The sequence below is a fragment of the Artemia franciscana genome, chromosome 4, assembly GCF_032884065.1.
Source record: "Artemia franciscana chromosome 4, ASM3288406v1, whole genome shotgun sequence".
Taxonomy (NCBI): domain Eukaryota; kingdom Metazoa; phylum Arthropoda; class Branchiopoda; order Anostraca; family Artemiidae; genus Artemia; species Artemia franciscana.
Window position 1 is genome coordinate 19,649,175 of NC_088866.1, and position 22,986 is coordinate 19,672,160.

The 22,986-nt window shown below is 34.0% G+C and overlaps 2 protein-coding genes across 2 annotated transcripts; both read left to right on the plus strand.

The window, feature by feature from the left end:
* LOC136026110 (uncharacterized) lies at window positions 1-20,475 on the plus strand. The gene is made up of 5 exons (XM_065702391.1): window positions 1-70; window positions 9,738-10,256; window positions 11,298-11,450; window positions 12,594-12,741; window positions 19,446-20,475. Exons 2-5 carry the CDS (start codon window positions 9,969-9,971, stop codon window positions 19,748-19,750), a joined length of 894 nt encoding a protein of 297 aa, XP_065558463.1. The 5' UTR covers window positions 1-70; window positions 9,738-9,968; the 3' UTR covers window positions 19,751-20,475.
* Window positions 20,476-22,062: 1,587 nt separating this feature from the next.
* On the plus strand, window positions 22,063-22,461 carry LOC136025721 (uncharacterized). The gene has a single exon (XM_065701705.1). The coding sequence runs from the start codon at window positions 22,063-22,065 to the stop codon at window positions 22,459-22,461; it is 399 nt and encodes a 132-aa protein (XP_065557777.1).
* Window positions 22,462-22,986: the final 525 nt, after the last annotated feature.

A 22,986-nucleotide genomic window follows, 5' to 3' on the forward strand; every position in this document is an offset into this window, starting at 1 on the left:
CTTTACTGTGGTTGTTAACGTTAACGGTTACCCAAACATTTAAAATTCTGGAAACAGTTGTAGCCTATAGGTAATGTAAATCTCCTATTCTCCTTGCACTCTAACACTGAATATTCTTGGAAAATTCATTTATGTTAAATTGTATCTATGCTAATTGTTTTCTATTGAGAAAACTACGCTAGGACACGAGGTAGGCTAAGATAAGTAGCCTAGTTGGAAACAAGGCTATGATAGTTGGAGTTTTGAGACTAGCCTACAACCTTGGAAGACTTATTTCTTCAATATTAGGTCCAACCTTAAAAATAAGTTAGGGTAAAATTCTAGTTAATTGACTTCTTGCTACTTCAGAAAGGGTTTAGGTTAAAAAAAATGAAAGTTTCAGGGATGAATATACAGACTAAAGTATGTCCCGGGAAGGTATTTTGAATCAACTACCTCCACTCCTCCCTCTAGAGGGCCCTGACCTTTGATGACCTTTAAAAATATGTGTGTTATAAAAGTGAAACCTTGCAAAATAGATTTTCTGCTTAATTGAAGTACAACAAAATTGTTTTCAGCTTCATAACTTTGCTCAATTCCGTTTTATAAGGTTTTAAAGATATCAAATACACTTCCTAAATCTTGAAAAAGAAACATTGATATGGCTCCAAATTCAACTCAAATAACAGAAATTGCATTTTCAGAACTAAAGGCAGAGAAAAAGCAACTAGTAACTGAAAATTAAGGTAAAATGTTGTTTTGTCAAGATTTCAATAGGTATAGGACCTGTCATGTAGGGAAATTCAAGGGCTCTCTAGAGGAGGAAGGAGTGGAGGTGGGTACTTTAAAATACCTTCCCAGACATTCTTTAGCCTGTAGACCCATCCCCGAAAGTTTCATTTTCCTAACCTAAAACCCTTTCTGAGATACCAAGAAGTCAATTAACTAGAATTTTACCTAAGTTAGGCAGCTCTGGCTTTGAGGCTTCATGCTATCTAATAAAATAGTTGAGTTAGGTGAATGAAACTGTAAGGAATGAACCCAGGGTCTAATGGATCCTGTATATATGCTATTAAGTATTTAAGAAAAATCTTTTTAGTCATAGTTTACATCTAGGGCTCTTGAGAAGTGAACATGTTAAGAAAACAATTTTAATTTTCATAATATTTAGAACACTTGTAGTTAGTGTATTTCGAAACTGCTTCCAGGACATTACCCCCCCCTTCTAATTTTAAAATATTAATTTAAATTTTCTATTTGCCATGTAGTTTGTGCTTTTTCACAACTTAATTGAATCAATACTGATTAGCATAAATCAGCATTGAATCAATGCTGCATGTTGCCATGCATCACACTTGTTTCAACTTAATTCAATCAATGCTGATGAAATCAAATAACAAAAAAAAATATATACATTGGACTATATATTTGCCATTACAGGGTGTGGTGAGAGGTTAGGTGAAATCCTAGTCAAAGCAGCTTCAAAATGGCCTATGCTTTTTACAGTTTATTGTATATTTGAAGTAGGCCTAAGAATTGTTTTCTTAAAATATTTCCTTCTCAAGAGCTGCAATTGTACATAAACATTATCTTTTCTCCTTGGCCCAGAGACACAGCTACAAATATCTGACAGATCAAGGACAAATTTTTGGCTTTTTCTTCTCCCAACAAGAAGGTGTGGCATCTTTAGCCCATGCAATAGTCCTAGACAGTTATAAGCTAATTGAAGTAAAGGCTTTGGTTCCATTGTTTCTATAGAGACCATGCCCTCAACATAAAATTTGCCTTCTATATTTTTTCATTTGACAAAGGACACATTTTCTGTTCTAATCTGTTCAAAGGAGAAAGTTTGTATGGCTTTTTGGTTAATGTTAAGGCAAACCTCATGCAAAAAAATAAACCTTTGCCTTTTCTTTAGCCAGCCAGTGCCCCCAGTCAAAATATTTTCATAGCCTTTTTCATGGTCCTCTTGTGGAGAAGCCCTAGTTTTTTCTTTTATTTCTTTGTTTTCAATGAGGTCTTCTGGGGCCTAAAACCTGAAGATAATTAAGCCTTGAACAATTCAAAAAATTAATAGTATTTACACCTCCTTGCTACAGGTAATGCTACATAGCATTTGAATGCTATAGCATTGAAGTAGCACCTCCTTACTACAGGTAATGCTATATAGCATTTGAATGCTATAGCAATGAAGTAGCACCTCCTTACGTCAGGTAATGCCATAGTATTTCCTCTGACATTATACATTTTCAATGCATTTTATGGCATTAGTTTTAGTTTTAAATTAAGAGATTTTGGTTTATCAGTCTTTAAGGAAATTTCAAATATGAAGTCATGGGAAGTTAACTATCATTTTGAAGATGAAGTGTCAACTGAAAATGAAGTCTCAACTGATATTAGATTTTAATTGAGTAATTAGAATCACTATAATTTCTGGAAGAATAATGGCCAAATTTCTAAATTATTGGTTGCCTTATGTTATTTTCAAAATATAAATAATACTTATTCTTTCTTGTTTTAAAATGTAACTTTGAGAGCCTTCAAGATTTTGTAGGGATATTTATTAGACTTTAGTAGGTGTGCAAGCAGTGGCCCTATTTGCTATGGTGCAGGAGGGCAACTGGCCTCCCTAACCTTGGTTAACCCCCCCTCCCCCTCAGCTGAAATCTATTTTCTTCCAAATTCTTGGCAAAACTAAGAAAGGCCTAAATAATTCAACCATCCACTGAAGTCAGTTTAGTTTAGTTTACTGTAGTACCTTAAGGTACTACAGTAAAGGTACCAATGATTCAACAATTTTTGTAAAAAAAACAAAACACTTTTTCTGCTCAAGAAGTCCTAATTTAAAGACTTTTGGTTTGAAAAGGGTTTCAGTATGTAAAAAAAAAACATCTAGGAATCTAACTGTTTGATGAGAAGTTTAAAGTTTTATCTGAAAAGGGTACATAACTCTGATTTTCCAAGAATTGGAGCATTTTCACCAACAAATTTGACACAAAAAAAGCTACCTGTTTTCAATGCAAGTCGGAACCCAACTTGATGTGTGTCAAAATACTTGGGGAATACATTTATACTTTTGAACAGTTAATGTTTATTAGTATAAAACACTATTCAAAAAGTAGAAGTAATGAAACTAACAGTGTTGCTTCAAGTGTATAGTATTTAGTATAACTATTTTTTTAATCATAAGGAGTGTAATATTGTGACTTAGATCACATAAATCTTTGTTTTTATAAGTTTTGCATATATGCCACAGGAATAGCATATCCAAATGCTATCTGGAATGGCCCACTTCTTGTCAGTTTTAACAGTCCAGCAAAAATTTGTTCATTGTTGACAGTGTAAATGTCATCAGCATTTGATCATTTCAAAGTGTGATTTCTGATTCTAATCCACTTGAAAAATTTTGATTTGGACTATTCTTTGTCAGGAAAGTTCAGAATCGTACCAAAAAAATATAGCACCTCACTTTTCTTCTAACCAAAGAAAACCACATTGCATTTGTCAAGCTGCAGTTCAACTTCCAACCCAACAAGTGGCTGAATTTCAGAGTTGGATCCAGAAAATGATTTTGACTTGCCATCTTTGACTATTGCCTTATGAACTTTGTTTCTTCTTCTGGCTTTTGCATAGCAATAGTCAAGATTGGAAAGATATTGGTAGAAATTCCTCCTTACCATTCTAGAAGTAGCTGCTTTCAGTGCAACTTGTGCCACAGTGTCACTTGTCTTTACTTTTTCTCATGGTAAGCTTAAAGAAAGTAATGAAGAAACCAGTGTGTTCTTGAGTTTTACTCAGCATAAACTTGAGTGAGGGTTGTATAACACACGTACAAAATTCTTTCCCCCTATGGAAGAAAAAACAAAAATCAAATAAAATTTTGAATTTGAAAAGCCTTATTTTCTATGTTTTTTTTTTCCTGGAGGGTATTTTTGAGCGAGAGAGGGGGGGGGGGGGGTATACGCCTAGAACCATATTTCCTTGTTAAGATTATTAGAAATTTTGACACCAAGGATTTTAACATGTTTCACTTGCATTTCAGAAGGGATAGGGTCTAGGAAAACAGAAGTTGATTTCAAGAAATTTAAGAAGTTTATTGTCATTTTTTTTTATATAGTGGATTTTATTTTCATATGTAGATTCTCAGCTTAATCCAAAGAATAGGTCAGGATTTTGAGGGGGGTCACTTTATATTTCTGTGACATGGTTCTCAGCGTTCCCCCCCCAAACCTGAGAAAATAAGGATTTGAAAAATTGAAAATTTTATTTATTGTAGTTTTATTGATACATGCCAAGGAAAGGGAAAAATAACTTTCCATGTGAATTTCTGCAATTTTTGGCAGCAGTGGGCACCCATAAATTTGAAAGCTATAGTTTTGTCAGTGTACCCTGGAGTTTGGACATGCAATTATTTCTCATCTCTTTAATATGTTCAGTGAAGTTTTGACAGAGTCACCTATATTTCGACAGGACCTGTTGCTGTCTGTCAAAAATTTTGACTAAGTTACTTCAAGATATTTGTAAAAGAAATAAAGCCATTTATAGAAGCCAGTATCCACATTTAAATTCAGCTGAAGGAAAATTTTTTGTGTGCCTGGTATTCCACTGCATTAAACAAGATTTTTTGACCCTTGGAAACTACTTTTGCCAATGTAATATTTGTTGCCATTTTCGTTTAATTTTATCAAGAAAAAACTAATGTGGCTAGAATTCAGATAAGATCAGATGTATTGGTGCTAATCCCAACTTTTTTTTTTACAATAAATGACCAAGTAACAACAGTTTGAACATTACATACCTGAAAAATTGTTGGGAGCTCCTTTCTTGTCAAAAACAGGAAACTGACTGAATTGAATGTTCTTTTCTTATATGGGTGTACTGGATATAGTGTCAACATTTCCTATCATTGAAATAGAAAAACGGCTTCAAGAGATGGCACTCCAAGTCATGGCTAAAAAGAGTTATTCCACTTTGAAGGAAAATTTTGACAGTGGCTCCAAAATTGCACTGTTGAATCATTGGTACCTTTACCCTATATGGCTCATTTTTCAGTTTTCACTGGATTTTGGAAGAATAGCTCCAGCTTTGCCCCTTCCCCAGGATTTTGATGAAATTATGCCAATGGATAAGAGATGTCTATTTAGAGCTTTTTTTCATTGTTCAACTAGCTTTCACTCAGTGCAGACAAAAAAAATAACCTTTTTTGGATATTACCTTCTTCTTGAAGCATGAACATAAGCTAAATTAATTTGATTATTTTTTTTCAAGTTACAAGGATAAACAATTATGAAACTTAAAAAATTGAATTGCATTAATTACATTACTTGCACAAATACCAATCTACTGCTGTGTGGCTTTGTGCCAAGTAAACAAGGCATTTGCTGTGAAAATTGTGCAAAAAAGACTGGATTTGTTTGTTTTGTTAATTAATAGATGCTAAGCTGTTCGGGATGCAAGAAAACAGTGAAGAAATATGTTGCAGGCCTCCATGGTCCACTGGGCCACCCTGCAAGAGCCATTATTGCCAACATCATCTGTTGGCCTGCCAACTTTAATATAAGTCTTATTTGTTGTTTTTTATTTCTTTTTCTCCTGCTCACATTAGTCATGGTGTTATACAAGCAATTCAGTTTAGCACTGGCAAAATTTGCAGGCTATTCTCTGTGGACAGTACAAATTCCAATAATTACAAAAAATGCTACAGGGATCCTAATGAGTAAATAGTTTCTGAGAGTAACCTTGTATTGTATGAATACAATGTTCAAGAAGCTTCTACTAAAACTGCAAAGAATGTTAAACTCACATTTGACGAAGTTTATCATTTTCCTGAGATTTAAAGGTCAATTTCAAAAGCATTTTCTGCTCTAAAAGCATCCAATGAAGCTGCTGCATTACCCACTCCACAGTCTGCTTTATTTGCATCAATTTCTGCTACAGAACAGGAGTTTGAGAAAACTAGGGAATCTAGTGTTTCAGAGATATCTTGTCAGATTTCTGCAAAATGTGGGATGAAAGTGCAATCTGGTCTTTAAGACTCTTCTGAGACTATAATTAATGAGTTGTACAATTCTGTGTCACTGGAGTTCAATCCCATCTTAGATCAAATTGAACAGGATCTGAAAGCAATTAGAATGAAAACTCTTAATCTGGAGAATCAACTTGAAAAAATTGACGTCAAGCTTGGCATTATGAATCAAGAAAATATCTTGGAAAGTCTTGTTTTCAATGGTCTGAAACAAAAGCCAGGAGTTGACCTTTAAACAACTTTGCTCAATGTCTTATTGACACTGATGGGTGTTACTTCTATGTCTTCTGGTGAATAATCAAGTGTTTTTGGGTTTAGAATGAATGAGCCTCATACTGATAGTGAAAAATTGCCCCAGTACTAGTGCAATTTGCAAGCAAATAAGTTGCTCAAAAAGTTTTCTCACAGAAGTTTAAAATGTCTGGTTTGGGCATTTTTGTGTCAGAATCCCTTACAAAGCAATGTTGTGATTTGCTAAATGCTCCAAGGGATTGGTTTGGTGTCAAACATGTATGGACTGACTGCAGCAACATACTAGTGAAGTCATCAGGTGAACCATCTGTGTAGAAAATAAGATCCCTTGGTGAAGAATGCATCTGAAATAGGCCTAGTATTTGTGTTGTTTTTGTCATTTTTTTCTTTCTCTTGTATTGCTTTTTTCACCCTTTTTCTTACTACTTTTTTGCTATTTCTGCTATTTTTATTATTATTGGAAATTCTGCCTTTTCTAAGAAGTTAGCAGGAAATTGCAAATAGAAGATGAAATCTGCATTTGAGCACTAAATGGATTGAAGAATTTCAATGGATGGAAAAAATCCATCATAAAGTATGGCAATGATACTAGCAATCCTTAGAGTTTATGTTTTGACTGCTTCAGTTTATGTCTATAGTGCATTTTGCAGTAGAATACTGTAATTTTGGGTCATATATTGCATGATTATGACATGCAATAAATAATGCCTCAGAATCGCTTTATGACAGATGGTAGCCTATTTTAAAACCCACAAGGAATTTAAACTAGCAAGATAACCACATTAATGCCAAGTAATGTCAAAATATTGGAAAAGGGTTAAATGTTTGCTTTCAACTTTTAAATGGATGGAAGCCTATTGTGGAACCATTGAACCAATGGTGGAACCAATGGTTCATCCATCAAATGTTATTAATTTAAATTATTAAATATGTTTTTAGCTTTATGAAATTTTGTTGGCACCAGTCTGCTAAATACGTATGACCTGTAATACCACCATGTAATACCACCACTTTTCACATTTGTTTTTTTCAAATTGGGCCCTCTTATTAACGAATCATCAGATAGGTTTTTAGGAATTCATTAATTCGTTCAGTAGATCTTCACAAGTTAAGTCCAATGTTAAGTCCACAGTTAATAAAGCCAACTACTCAATGATCAGAAAATGCTTAATCAATCAAAAGATATCAGAAAAAGATAACAACACCTTTTCGCGACAGAAGATTATGGTGACACTTAGCGGTGGCCAAAAATTTATGGACTAAAATATAGTAAAGAAATGGACATATGTTAAATATTATGAAAATTGAATTGAGGGTTTCTTATTTGGATAAAATTACGCTCTAAATAAAAGCACTGTTTAATACAAAAGCGTAAAAATGGGGCTCACTTAAATTATTTTGTTTGAGTTGACTAGCTTTAAATCTAACCAAATAATTAATATGTAAATGTATTATGATCATCAAATTTCAACAAACAAGTGGCTATTGCTTCCTTTTATTATTCATGTATACTATTTTTCAACAAGAGTTATCCTGATAAGATGATTCCAATGATTGGAATAAAAATCAAAGACCTTAAATTTAAACCAATCATCTTCAATTTTTTAGACGTAAAAATAATCACAACCTATTTAGTAAACTTTGAACTTGAAAAGTTGAGTCTTTCAAATCAAGTAAACTAGAAAAGTGGAAGATGGCTCGAAGCCTTTGAAAGAATCAGAGGAATTCAATATATTGTACCCAGTCTAATTTGTTCTAAAAAGGCAGTCAATTTATAATAAGCACAACTTAATAAGACCAAATTTGTTTTAACAAATGTACCAGATGGCCTTATAGTAAAATCTCGTTTTTTTTGTTTATTTTTATTTATTTTTTATTTGAAAATTAAAAGCAAGTGTCCTTGCTTTTTATCTATTTCAACGAGTTAAAACGCTCTGAGAGAATTGACTAATTTACTTGTAATTTCTCTAAAGTTTTACTAGCTTTTTGATCAAGCAATCACTCCAATTCTTTTTCTCCGACTTTCCTTGCATTTTGTATTCGGAATAGAACTAGCTCTAGTTCTAATTTGGTCGACACGTTTTTTGTTGCTTAAATATTTGGTTGTGGGCTAAATTTGACAATGTTTTTTTATTTGGCATTTCAAAGTCTTTTCAACCTAGAATGGTTGAGAATGTACGTGATTTGTTTTGCTGTGTTAGATTACAAGTTGTAGTAGTAGTAGTAGCAGCTTTAGCCTGCAAGTATTGCCTTATTTGTCAATTGATCATTTCGCTTATCATTTTTTGAAAGTTCCAAATTAAAATTAGTCATCCTTGAATTTCGCCATCATGACAACCTGTAACTGTTCCTTTGTGTTCCTTTTATGTTCCTTTGTTCTTCACTTTCGTTGTTGACTCGCTATAAATTGTCTCTTCCGTAAGTTTTTTACGTGTAAAATTTTCGTTCTTCATTTGTGTTTATTATTAATCCAGATGTCTTTTCAATGTTTTTTGTCCTAGCTGCTTGGATTGTTCTTGTCAAATGGTTAGTTGCATAAAATAGTACGCTAGAACTCACTGCATAGACGCTTCGTCTAGGACGAAACTCACACATTTCAAAAGCCAATACAAAGTTTTTCCCCTAATAGTTAACAATCATCCACTAGTGTCCTAGACTTGAAATTGTAATTTCTTGCTAATACACATAAAATTTTGTACATGGAGTATTGCTTTCACCATCTTTTTAAAAACAGCGATAATTTTGATTTGTAATTTTTCTAAGATTAGCTGTTAAAAAAACAAAGAGATATTTGGCTAGGACTTAGTCAGAAGGATTATCGTGACTAAAGGATTAAATTTACGAGACATTTGTTTTGTAAAACGTTCATCAATGATTTAATTGATGAAACTGATCCAAAAAGAAAAGCAATCTAATACAGTAAAACTACATCAACAATTTTGGACAAAAGATTTTAATTTCAATCCAATTCTAAATTAACAACTGCTGGCTAAATGACTGAACTGAAGGGGTACTGGGATGGACTTCTTGCAAATCTTTGCAGCAAACTATAAGGATTTAAGTTACTTGTAGAGGATTCTTAAAAATGGAACAGAAAAGGTGTTTTAAACATTTTGTATCAACGAACTCTTTAACTAAAAACAAATATCATGCAAGTTTCTATTCAGGCTCATACGCAGTGAAGTGGAAGAGGGTGAAGAAGTCGGCTTTTGGGTGTGGGTCGCTTCCAAAAGTACATTTTTCTACTCTTGGTAAAAATATTAAATAACTTTATTTTGCCCCCCCCCCTCTTAAGAAAAGTAAATGTGCTGGTTTCTAATGACTGATTGCTAAGTCAAGGGTAGACAAATTTTAATGACTGAATTAGTAGGATGTCATGCATTAAATTTTTTCTATTTATTCTTATTCAAGAGTTTTTCTTAAGGCAATGTGTATTTGGCTTCTATATGTTGCTTTCTTAAGGGTTATTCCTGTATTTCAGTTTAAAAGAGACCTTTTTGAGAGCTCGGTCTCTCGATTAGATAAAATAGAGGAGAAACTTGAAAAAATTATTGCAATTCTGGCTGCTAACCCCGTTCTGGCTGCAAATACAGAGGAGAATACAATCAAGACTACTAATGTTTCAACAGAAAATCAAAACGTTGTTGTATGTGGCTCTTACCTAAACACTGATGGACTGATTGAACTGCAGAAACCTCCTACCCAGCTCAACATGTCCTCGTGTTCGTCTCCTGAAATACCAGGTGATACAGTAGACTTTGCTGCAACAGCAAGCCCACGGGAACACTTGGACGAACCAGTTGTTAACCCTGAAATTATTCAAGACACCCTTGCTCCTGAAATACCTCATGTTGAACATCAAGGCACGGTGGAGTCGCCTATTTCCATGCATGCATTCCAAGACCGTACTGACAACATTCTATTACTAGCTGCACCAGAATGTTTAAACAAAGCCATTGTGGTAACTGACGACCCATTAGGTGGCTCCAAAGAAATCCGAGTAAGTTATTTTTTCCTCTTTTTATTGTTGTTAGGCCACAGTTGTATTATTTTGTTTCGTTAGTATTCCTTGAAAACAATCAAGTTTCCTTCGATTTTTGACTGAATAAGGATATTTTCAATTACATTAGCTGTTTAAATATGTTATTATTAAAAAATCAATCATTCGACACATTTTTGGAAAAATTGGTCATTTGGAGAAAAACTGCCACTATCTTTTGGCCTTAATCCTCACTAAATTTCAGAATTTTCTCAAGTGTTCTTTATATTGTTTGTAAAATTTACGGACTTTATTTTTATTTTTTGGTAACCAATAAAAAGTATTTTAGATGTACTAAACCAAATTTTTAGAGTATCTAAACTTCATTGAAATTATTTTAAGATTTTTTATAGGCTTTTATTGTACCTAACTTCATGAAATAGGCTTTATTGATTTTCATTTTTTTGCAGACGTTCTCTAAATCAAATGAAACAATTCTATATTCCTGTATGTTTCTAAAGTCAGTCAACTACAGACCTTGTCTTAGAGTTGATCCTGAGTTCTCAACAATGCTGTACAACTTAAACGGTTACACTAATATGCTAATAAATTTGCATTATGTGACAATTAACTTTGTTTTTGTCTGTTATTTAGATTGTTCTAAACAGTAATCTTGGCTGTTAGTTTCTTCTAAGAAAGGATGTATATAGTTGAAATTGAGGTCCATTTTCAGACTGTTTTATTTAAATTCAGAAACAGAAAGTTGAGGAAACTTTAAATTTCATATTTTAATTTTAATTTTTAGTTTGAAAGTTATGTAAACGAAAAATTTTTGTTTTGGAAACAGATAATTTGTTTGAAAGTTACTTTATATCTAACCCGGATGGTGATGTAATGGCTAATCATAATGTCTCCTGTAGCAAAGGAAAAAAAAAATATTTTAAATATTCTTAAATCAAAGATTTTTTATTGACAACTTTCACATCCATAACTGGAAGTGGTCTATTGAATGCATTGTTTTTTACATCCAAAAACACCTTTGTAAGACTTTTTTATTTTTAGGATAATGGAAAACACTCTCTTACTTTCATTGCCTGTCCCCGCGGCTGTGAAACTGCAGGCCTCACTGAAGAACGTATAGAAACTCATATTAAAGAGTCATGCTCAGCTTTGACTGTGAACTGCAGCTTTGAGAAAGTCGAATGTGGATTCAAGGTACTGTAGATGCAGACGCATATGTAGTTCTCACACATAAAACGTTGTAAGATTAAATTAATTTAATGTACATTAAATCTAAATCGCACATAAAATTTCAAGATCGGTTTTTTTTTCTTCTAATTGGTTTGGTTTTCTTCTAATTTGGTTCTCTAAGTTAAACTGGTTTTCTTATCTTTCTTATTTTGCCTACTAAACTTACCGTTAAGCTACTTATAAACTCTTTTTAAAAACAAAGAAACTCTAAATTGCTTGGCCGAGTTGTCCCAGTTGGGCCTGACGTTGTATATGGGCAGTGGATGATAATTTCAAGCAAGAACCAGATTCCAAACCTGCCAAACAAAAAGAAAGCCTTGTTGTGATTTGTGGAATTTGTTGTTTATTTGTTTGACCAGCTACGGAAGATCTGGGTAGCAGTCCCATATCGTGTTATTAATTTTTGACGAATTTCCTTGAGATGCATGGTATCAATGAGAAGACCAAATTCTCAACCTTCCAATCTCAGAATTGACAAGAGCGTAAAAAAGTTTGTCAAATAAAAAAAGACAACATTCTAAATTAACCTGTATATGGGTCTAACTTGCACTCCGTAAAGAAAAGAAGTCCTTAGAAATGTTAAAATAGTTATAATAGTTAGAATGAAAATAGTAAATTTTCGGTTATGGCTTATCAATAGTTGTGCATCAGGCCAAATCCAGCCAATCAGAAAAAAATATGGTAAATTACCTACTTACATAGGCTTAGATCTGCCTCTGCCTAGGGAGGTATATGGCAGAAATGGTTTTCCACCACATTGGGAGGACCTGAACGAGAGACCATAGCTCATTAGAGGATAACTGTATAACTCTCTCCTAATCACCAAGAGAAAGATTGTGAATTAGCTGATATTGATTGCAGTGTAATCTTATAGCTGGCACCATTAGGAGGCAGGGGGTTGGCCGGGTGAAATTTGTGATACCAGCAATTATTACATTCGGAAACTGTTTAAAAGATACCCTTGCTTCTTATTGCTAAGTTTCATGACTAATGAAAAACCCCGTTTACTCACTACGGTAGGGGAATGTTTTTAGTAAATTATTGTCACAATACTGATATTGGATTGACGTCTTGTTTGCATTTTAAGGTTGAAGTATTTTCTTTTAGGGTACGCAATATACAGTGGATAAACATGAAGAAGAATCGACGCGTCATCATTTAGGCTTAATGTGCTCATTTGCAGAAAGGCAACAACTGGAACTTGCAAAGCTACAACTTCAAATCGAGGTGCGAACGAAAGAAAAGAAGAATTCAGGTATACAACCTAAACAAATATTGATTCGTCTCTAATCTTTATCTTGAAGTTTTTTTTTGTTTTTCAAACTGATCGAATGTTTCCAAAATTTTTCAATTTTGCCTTTTATCTTAAAATTAGAATAAAACTTTAAAACTAAAAACTATATTAAGAAGAACGAAAGCAAATTTTTGTTACTCTTATTGTTGATGTATATGATGTTCAATATTCATTTTACGCTTTTAAACTTTTGGAATAACACTTTTATCTATTCCTTCGGAGTAGTTTAATTGGCACTACAGCCAATGGGGCTGTAGAATGTACATAATTGAACAAATCGCAATTTAAAATCACTTTTTGTGGCAGTAAACTAACGGGGGGGGGGGGGGGTTTGGAACTAATGTAAGTATAAAAGTGAAGTTCATTTCATTTCAGATTTGCTATTAAAACAAATGATACATTTAAAAGGGTGGGCACTGTTGATAAATAAATGCGTTGAGTACAACGGATGATCTGTTGATGATTGGTGATTTTGATTTAAAAGAAAAACAATTTGGTTTTACCAAGAAAGGAACAAACACATTCTAAGACCACGCTGGCTATACATGACATATGAAACAAATAAAAAAAATAATATTATAAATGAAAAATACGGACCTCTGCCAAAGTCGTTTTCTGTTCTAAAAAAGAAAAAAAAATCTAGCCTTTGAAGTAAACTTGACACAAGACAAATACACACTGAATCAAACAAACCAGAATAAATAAACGACCATTCATCAATTGGATTGTGCAAAATTCTTTGCTTAGCAATAGATTTAGCTTGTCTATAGACTCAATTTTCATTAAAAATGTGGACAAGTGGTTTCAGTTTAAACTGAGAAAAATTTATTTGAAACTTTTATTATTAAGTTATTATAAATTGGGCTTGTTGAAATATCTCCAGTATCTCTATTTATAGCAAGTCCTCTATTTATATATTTTTAATCTCAATTGTCTCTCTAAAATATTGTTGTTAGCCATTTACGTTTGATATTAAAATTGCCTCCTCAAAAAGAACTAGATGATGTGTTTTTCCAAAAATGTGGAGGGCCAAAGCACACTCAAAAATGTTATTTTTGTTTTATTTTAGTGTCATTTTTATCCAGATCACTGGAATTTATATATTTAAACCTTGCATTGTTGCAACCGTTCTCCCAGCGGTTGGTGGGTCCTTCCGATGTAAAACTTTCCACATGAAAATGGGATTCTGTTTTAGCAAGACTTTTTCAAACAGAAACCAAGAAAATACTGACAAGTCATTTACAAAATTTCGAACTTAATCGGTAAACGCAGCAGTAATCTCGATCGGTAAATTTAGCGGTTTTGCCAACTTGTGCAGTGATATTACGGTTGGTACCACTATGCTCTATTTGGTTAAATAAAGGAAATGAAAATAATGACATAAGGTTTACCAAAATCTCATTCTTGGTTGTTTAATGCAACGTTTTTACCAACGAATATCCTGATTTTACGTATGGCACCACAATTTTTGATTTGGTTAAATGAAGAAAATGGAACATATTAAAGTTATCGTGTAGAAATTGTTCATAGATAACTTTGCTCTTTCATCCCAATATATTATAAGTCGAAATTCTTGCTCAAATAATTTAATCAAAGATCAGAGATTTCCAATCCTAAATTCTTCACTGTATCTTTACTGCTTCGCATGCATGCTGTATCCTACTGGACCAAAAAGCGAAAAGACAGAAGATGAGTGAGTTAAAAATGGAGTGTGCTCCTGGAACAAGATTCTGAACTGAGGGACGGAAAACCCTGGCAAGATGAAAGAACATTTGGAAAGCACTGGTCATCAGTCAACCGTAATTGATGTGGTAGTTTATCGCAAACTCGAGCACGGGATTGAAAATATGCTGAATTAAAAGACAAAGGCCTTGAAAAGCCAGCAAGAAAACGCATGAACTGAAAACTGACGAGGGGTCAAGGTTCTTATGGATATAGTAAAAACACTAGGAAAGCAACTGATAGCTATTCGTGGTACGGCTGATGACAGCGATGGAAATTTCCGTCAAATTGTTAACCTCGTTACTCGCTACGATCTACATTTCAGCAACTGGTTGTGTGAAAAAATGATGAAAAGGAGTACGATGAACTATCTTAGTGGTGTTTTGCAAAACCAATTCATTGAGGTACAGGGTAACGACATCAAGGGTACAATTGTAACCGATGTGAAAAATACTGGTGCGTGTTTAATTATCGCAGATGCCATTCCAGACTATGCGTACGAAGAAAGGCTTGTGATTTGTGTCAGGTATGTTGACTGCGATGGCACCATCCAGCAGAGACTTTTAGACATGGTACCAGTTGAATCAAAAAAAGTTAAAGAAATTGCCGACAAGATTCTAGAGATTTTATAAAGGGATGGCGTGAGCAAGAGGCACTTATTTTTCAGATTACGCAAATAATATGTTTGATGTCCGACAGTGTTCAACCAAACCGGAAAGACAAGTATTCTACGTTCGATGCATGGCTAATAGAGAGAAACTTATCATGGAACATGCGTGCAGCAACAGTTCCCTTGCTTACAAACGAATTATTGCTTATGAACGAGCACTGGAGAGGGCTGAATCAGTACTGAAGCTAAAGAATTTGTCAATGACAAGATGGATATCCAGACCGAAGAGTTTGATGGCATTGTGGACCAGCCTAGACGCCATTATGGAGGTTTTCAAAGAGCTAAAAGAACAAAATGAGGACAAAATAATAAAAGAAAAAGCTAAACTTCTGCAGCGTCGCCTAACCTGCTTTGACTTTATTATTTACTTTGACTTTATTATGTTCCTGCGTCAGGTCATGCTAAGGACGAAGGTTCTTGCGGAAAAGTTGCAGCCTGAACACCTCAATCTGATGACTGCTAACGAAAATCTCGGGGCGACACCTGATATCTTAGATTTTCTCCTCGAAGACCTTGATCAGATAAGGAGGCAAATTAAGGCAGCAAAAGCAGTAGCGGAAAACTTTGGTTCAATAGCCAATGAAGAGTTCCAATTTAAACACCGTCCTAGACGTCCGCCTGCTCGTTATTCAGAGGCAATTGCTAATTCTGGAGCCAACCCGTTGAATGATTGGAAATTCTTCTTGGCTAAGGTGAATGCGTTGTCCTCAGAGCCCTAGTGAACGGCTTGGATGATGCAATCTACGACATCTCATCTTATCTTGGGCTATTATTTGAAAAAGAACTAAGCAGCTATTCTTCCTCATATTATATGATTCTTTAGGCGGAATTGTGATCCCAAGTCTCTTATTAGAAATGTACATTATGTTTATTAGTGGTGAAAATAGTCGGTATAAATGATCAGCCAGTAGGTAAAATCAATCATTATCCTCTCCCCAAACATTCTGGCTGACACTACCATCATTTTTCTCGGCTATTTGATTTTATTTTTCATTTTTTTTTCTTTGTTTCATGTGTCAAAAAAGGAATCCTATTTATGTAGTTTATCCACTGGAATATAGAAGCAAAACTGTAAAAAAAAACTTACAAAAGAAATTACGAAAAATAGTTAAAAAGTCTTGCGATTTGAAAACTTCTCGTTCTTGTTACTAGTTTAAAATCAAAAGTAATTGCGAAAAAATGCTTAAAACAGGCAGAATAGGAATGCCTCCTCCGCCTCTTCAAACCTCCAAACTTAGATTATTACAAACCATTTCATTCCAGTAAAAATTTATTTGAAATGCAGACCTTTTCTCATTTTTAACAGTAGATATAGCTTTAGTTCATTTTAGGTATGTTTTGGCTTCATTAGCTTCCTTTGCCATAAATAGTCATCAATATTTTAATCTTTAAACGCAATCCTTTCAATTATGAGTAAAACAGTCTGTTAGTCATTTATTTATTTATGAAAAATTATTGTTTTATCAAAATGTACATTTTGCTGCATCTGTTAAGGGTTTATTCTTCGGATAGAATCTTAACTTTATTTTGTCGAGGGAAATTACTTGTATTAAAGATATAGTGTATTAAAATTGTATAATATGTCAATATCAATCTAGGAATGGTGGTCCCGTAGCATATGGGAGGGAGGGAGTAATTTAACAGCAATAAACTCTCTTAATACCTACTGTGAAACAGTTCGTGGTAACGAACTGTAAAAAAGGAGCGATTTGGCTGAATATTAACAAAATTGTAAAAGAGCAGAATATTGATAACAATAGATACATTGAAAGAATCGAATTTTTATGCTGATCCTAAACGTGTAATGTTCAGTTGTGTAATGTTTAACGTTACCCATGAATAGTTACTAGTCTGAGAAAATAGACACAATTTTTGGCAAAATGGGGGAAAACCCCTTAAAATTCAAAGAATCTAAATGAAAATCACATCTTTAGATTTAGCGTTAGATTAGAGACCAAAAAGATTAGATAAGAGGGCCAGTAGATTGGAGGGCAACTATCCCTCCTCCCACGCCCATTATATTCCCAAAAACATCTGGTCAATATTTGGAGATAGCCGTTTGATTCATTTAGAAATTAAACTTAAGTTAAGTAATAGTGTTTTTTAAACTAAAAATTTCGGAAAATATTCACTGATAATAATTTAACATATCATATTGTAAAACTATATCAACAAAATATTTTTGGTTAGCTGCCAATAAAGTAGGACGCCCCTTATTTGCCCAAAAACATCTGGTCCAGATTTTGAGATAACCGTTTGATTCAGCTTGAAACTAAAGTTAAGAGAAGTAATAGTATTTCTTTGATTTAAAATTTTACAGAATATTCACTGATTTGAAATGATTTAACATCTTATATTGTAAAATTATGTCAACAAAATCTTTTTGGTTAGCTGCCAAAAAAGTAGGATATACCATGTTTCGGATTAGTTTTTCATTATTGGTTGAACCTCTTGGTCATGATGCTTGTACTGTTTTACTGTATTTTCTAGAGCAATCAATTCTTGAATTGTCTGGAGAATTCCTCTGATTTTTGGAAAAGGGGGAAAAAACCCTTAAAAGTAAATCGATCTTAAGGAAAATCATATCATCTGATTCAGCGTATCAGGTTACCCTGATGTTCAGAACCCCGGTTTTTAGAACCCTGAACGGTTAATGTAATGTCATAGGCGTAGGACCTTTCAACTATTCTTAATCAAAAGACTTGCTTAAAAATTTTGATCGGATGTTTTTTTTTCGGGAAAAGGGGCATGGGGACTAGTTACCTTCAAATGTGTTTTTTTGTCACCTGAAAACAGCACAAGAACTTTTGATTTCTGTTCAAGTGAGCCCCTTCTAAATCTTCCAGGACTTCGTTAACAAACTCACCCCAGGGAAAAAAAGAAAACATACATCAGGGTTCTAAAAAATGGGATTCGGAACTAGAAACCGCTACATCAGGGTTACCTCATACGCTCGGATTATATGATTTTCATTAAGATCGATTAGCTTTAAAAGGTTGTTTCCTCCTTTTCCAAAAATCACAGGAGTTTTCAAGACAATTCAAGCCACTTAATTAAGCATAGTTGAAAGGTCCTATGCCATTACATCAGCACCGTAGTTTATTGGAAAATGGCTATAAGAAACGCAATTTACCCGATGCTCACATGTACCGTTTTTGATCAGGAAACCTAAGGACATTATTTTTTTTTTTGGGGGGGTGGGTATTTCACTGGGAGCATTTTCTATAGAGGAAAGTTTCCGGGGGTGATATTTACAGGAGTTTTAACACGGGGGATGTTTGCTAGAATTCTTATATGAAATCGTATTTATTTAGTCTTCCTTTCTCTTTACCGACTAAATTTTATTTATGAGGTATTTTCTCGGGAAATTGCTAGTGGGGTACGAATTTTAAGGAAAATTTTTCTGTGGGGGAAATGTTTTGCAGGATAGAAATTCTTCATTGGGAATTTTCTCTTGAGAGAAATTCTCAATCGGAATTTTTAACGGAAGCAACTTTCCACTAGGGGGAGGGTGATTTCTGGGAAAAACTTATTTTTTTTTCAAATTAAAGTATGTTTAGTAGAAAATTTTCAGGTCAAATTGTCCCCAAGAAATTTTCTGGAGTATTTTCAGCGATGATTTAACTGCCCGAGGGAAATTTTACGGAGGAGGGAGGATATTTTACGTGAGATCAACTTCCCATGGAGGGATTTCCTGGGGGGGATGGATTCCCGTCATTATTTGAATATCGACCAGAAATACAAAAATAAAGTTTTTTCAACTGAAAGTATCATCATAAAAACTGAAAACCAACAGTCATATGGAAATTGACGCCTCCTTCTGAATTTTTGTTCCAATCCTTTAAAAATGACTTCTAAAACAAAAGGACCGTTTATTTAGAATAAAAAGCTCTTTTAAAAGAATTAAAGACTTTAGTATGAAAAGTAAGGTTAATGGAAGAAACCTTTCTTTGATCTAACATTTTTTGTTCTTCCTATTGCCCTTCTTTTGTTTCTTGATACTTTTAAGAGTCGTTGTTGTTGTTACTGTATTTGCTTCCCTTCTGAGTAGAGACCGAAGAGCGGATGACAGCTTTAATTGAAAAAGCTTGTTTTTTATATTTTTTAGTAATTAGAGGTGAAAGCAGTTTCTTAAAAATCAACAAAGTTCTTTGGAAACGACCTAGACGTTGAAAAACTGCACCGACAATTGAATGCGTTAGCTGGTATTGCTGAAAAAAATATAGGACACCCCATTGTTATAGCCCAGCTGTTATTTATTCTGTTTTTATAGGTATTTTTCTTCATGTAGCAGAACAAAACAAACTTACAAACAAACCTTGCTTAATATTAGAAGGAATAGACATCCGACAAAACGACTGTTTTAAAGAAAAACTGTTGCTGTCAAATACCCACTTCAGCGCAAATGAAAATTTATTTTTTGATGGTTATGGTTATGGTCAAATGTTCGTTCATTCGATGAAGGCTATTGAATTTATGTCTTACTTAAAAAAAGAGTACGGAGCCAAAATCGTTGCTCACAGTTTTGATTCCAAGAAAGAATCTCGAAATTGGACCCTGGAGGTTGACGAATTATAAAGTAATGTCTTGATTGATCCATCGACGATGTCCATCGACCAATTAGTATCTTTCTATACTGTTTTATTGCCAGTTATGTTAAAGAAATGAAAAACTAACTTGACTAGTTGGAAACCCTTCAAAACTTTAAGTAGTAAATCATCCCAAAACGTTGCTAGCAGTTATGAAACGCTAATAGAAAGTCGTTGCTAGCAAGTTTTTCTTAGCAAGAAGTAGTATGTTTTGGTCCTTTTTGGATGTATTTTGTCAATTTCTTTTCTGAAACCCTTATATGGGATTGAGCAAGTTCAGATGATTTAGAATTTAATATTGTCCTTATTTTAATCAGTGGTTGGTATTTAGTAAGCATTTAAATGTAAATTCATGTGGAAATTTTAAACCTAATTGTAAATTCCAACTATAAATCTTAAGCTAAAATAAAATTCATCTTTGAGCCTCTCTGACTGGCAGATCAAACATAAGAACAATATAAGGCTTTTGCTGTTATTTCTGTTTTTGACCTTTTAATTTTCTGAAATACAAGTATATAAGATAGCTATTGTCAAGTTTCGACAGTAAAAGCTAGCAAGAAAAGATACTAGTAGAAAAAATTGCAATTATAATGCTGTGACTGTTATTCTAGAAGAAAGAAAAACAACAAAAATTGAAAAAAAAGCGCCTTTTTGTTTATCGAACACATGTATTCAAGTTTATTTACGACAATAAAGTATATTTGAATTGTTTTGCATGATTGTTTGGTACCATGAAAGAATAGGTTAAAACCGATGTATTATCAACAGAAAAGGAAAGAATTTTCTAAAGCCCATTGTATTTCCCCTTACAACTTAAATGAAATAAAAAACGGACTCAATTTTGGCTTTTCATTATTTTATTTAATTTCATGGCTTACAAGTGGTAAAAGACCAACTCTACTCAAAGTGGTCAAGGACTTGAAGCTACTAAAACTATGTAATGCCACAGAATACCACAGAAGTGAGATTATGAGGTAGCCGTGCGAATTGGAGTGGGAAGTTTGATATCTAGCTCGAAGTTCGACATATGTATGGGTATTGCTGAAAGCTCTAGCCTTGGAATGTTTTCTGATTTGGTGATAAGGCTTGTCTAGCGTTTCCTGAAGAATCAGAAATTTTAGCTGTATTACCACAACTAGTTTTTTTTGTCTTGGCCGTCACTCAGACATTGAAAGATGAAGGTGTTCATAGACTTCCATTTATGCTCACTTAACAAACTGAAAGTATTTACCTTAGACGACACTAAGTTCTCCAAGCATCGTGGTCAAGGTTCACAGGACTTGAGGGTGGTAACAATCCAACTGCATAGCACTAGAACAGTTTGACAGTAAGTGAGTCTATACGCTAGAGAAATATCCTTCTATTTTTGTTGAAAGTCAGATTTTGGCCATAGAAAGGGGGGCAGTGTACTTGAAAGTGTCAAATTTGAGCAATCAAAAGGTCAAGATTCCAAAAATTAAGCTACAAGTAGCAGAGCAATTTTCTCATGAAAATATCAAGTCACTTGAAAATTCCAAGTTATGGGAAAATAGCGTACGGGATACATCTTTCAATACACCACGATCAAAGCAGGAGGAATATGGCATGACGAAAACTGAATTCTTGGCACAATTTGACCTTAAACATTTGTCGCACAGCAGCATACAGCAAGTTGGTGAGATTTTGTGGAAATACAAATGGACTTTCGCCAGACACAAGTCTGATTATGGTTTAACACATTTAATTACACACAAAATACCTACAGAAGGCTCACCGTTTAGAAACCAGCCATACAATACACCGTATCATTTACGATTGTGGCTGGATGAACAAATTAAAGGCATAGAAACACAACGGGTCATTAAAGAAGCTGTTAGCGAGTGGTATTTTTCATTGGTTATTGTGCGAAAGAAAGATAATACATGGCGATGTTGTGTGGATTTTAGAGTCTTGAACGCTGTTACAGTGAAAGATGTAATGAAGCTTCCCTGCATAGATTCCATTTTGGACTCACTAGGAGGATCTAATTTCTACACTAGTTTCGATCTGATATCTGGTTACTAGCAAATAGCACTAGATCCCGAAACCAAGCATAAGGCTACTGTCGTATTGGATGATGGTAGGACATTCAAATATCAGTGGATGCCTTTCGGTTTATCTTTCAGTCCGAATTGCTTCAGCAGACTCATGAATTTGGTTCTGAAAGAGAACGACCAGGAAGTTTTCTCACACTAACATCAAAAAGAAAACAGACACACTGAGCTATTTGGATGATGTCATTTTGTTCACTGAAACAATTGAAAGTCATTCTGATGGACTGAAATGAATTTTGGGAATATCCGAGAGAGCAGGTTTGAAATTGAAACCCCAAAAACCACAAATATTGTTGCAGAAGCTGGTCTTTTCAGGTCACCAAATAAACCAAATAAATCTCCAAACCCAAATAAAATGGAAATTATCAAGCAACTAAAGCCTCCAAATAATCAGAACACTTGTAGATCAGTGTGTAGATTATTAAGCTATTTCCGGCGCTACTTTCAAAATTATGCTAATATCGCTAAACCTCTTACCGACCTCCTTAATAAATCTGGAAATATTGAATGTCCTCCAGCAGCAGTAGAAGCCCTTTCAAGGCTGAAACAGGAATTGTTAAAAGCTCCTGTTTTAGAGCTTCCCAGCCTTTCTCATGATTTTGCATACAAACGGATGCATCATCAGTAGATATAGGAGCCGTACTCTTCAATATTAATTCTAATGGAAAGGAGTCAATTATTCAATATGCGAGTCGTGCTTTAACTGAGGCTGAAAGAAAGTATTCCACAATTCAACGAGAATGTTTAGCTGTCGTTGTTTATATGGAACATTCTCGACAATTTCTCTTGGCGAAGAAATTTACCTTGAGGGTAGACCAAAAATCGCTAATTTGGTTGCATACCATGCAAAACAGCTCCACAAAGGTTAACACGATGGGTGCTTCGCCTTCAAGCTCTTGACTATAATCCAATCTACATCAAAGGGCGTAGTAATATATTGCCAGATTTTCTGTCACGAAATCCACAGGAAAAATCAGAACAATCTCTAACTATCACCGAAATACAAGAGGAGAGTGCCATCTTTTCGATAAGAAACATAGCACTTCATTAGGACAAAGACAATTTTTGCTCATCAATGAAAAGATTTATAGCGGAGGGTAAGGAATTATCCGAACACTACAAGCATCATATGAAGGACATAGATCATTACGAA

Excerpts from the sequence above, each read along its gene's own strand:
- LOC136026110 (XM_065702391.1), top strand. The coding sequence starts at position 9,969 with ATGTCCTCGTGTTCGTCTCCTGAAATACCAGGTGATACAGTAGACTTT. Across the intron at positions 11,451-12,593 it reads AAGTCGAATGTGGATTCAAG|GGTACGCAATATACAGTGGA; the intron begins GTACTGTAGATG and ends ATTTTCTTTTAG. Across the intron at positions 12,742-19,445 it reads GAAAGAAAAGAAGAATTCAG|GTATTTTTCTTCATGTAGCA; the intron begins GTATACAACCTA and ends CTGTTTTTATAG.
- LOC136025721 (XM_065701705.1), top strand. The coding sequence starts at position 22,063 with ATGAATTTTGGGAATATCCGAGAGAGCAGGTTTGAAATTGAAACCCCA.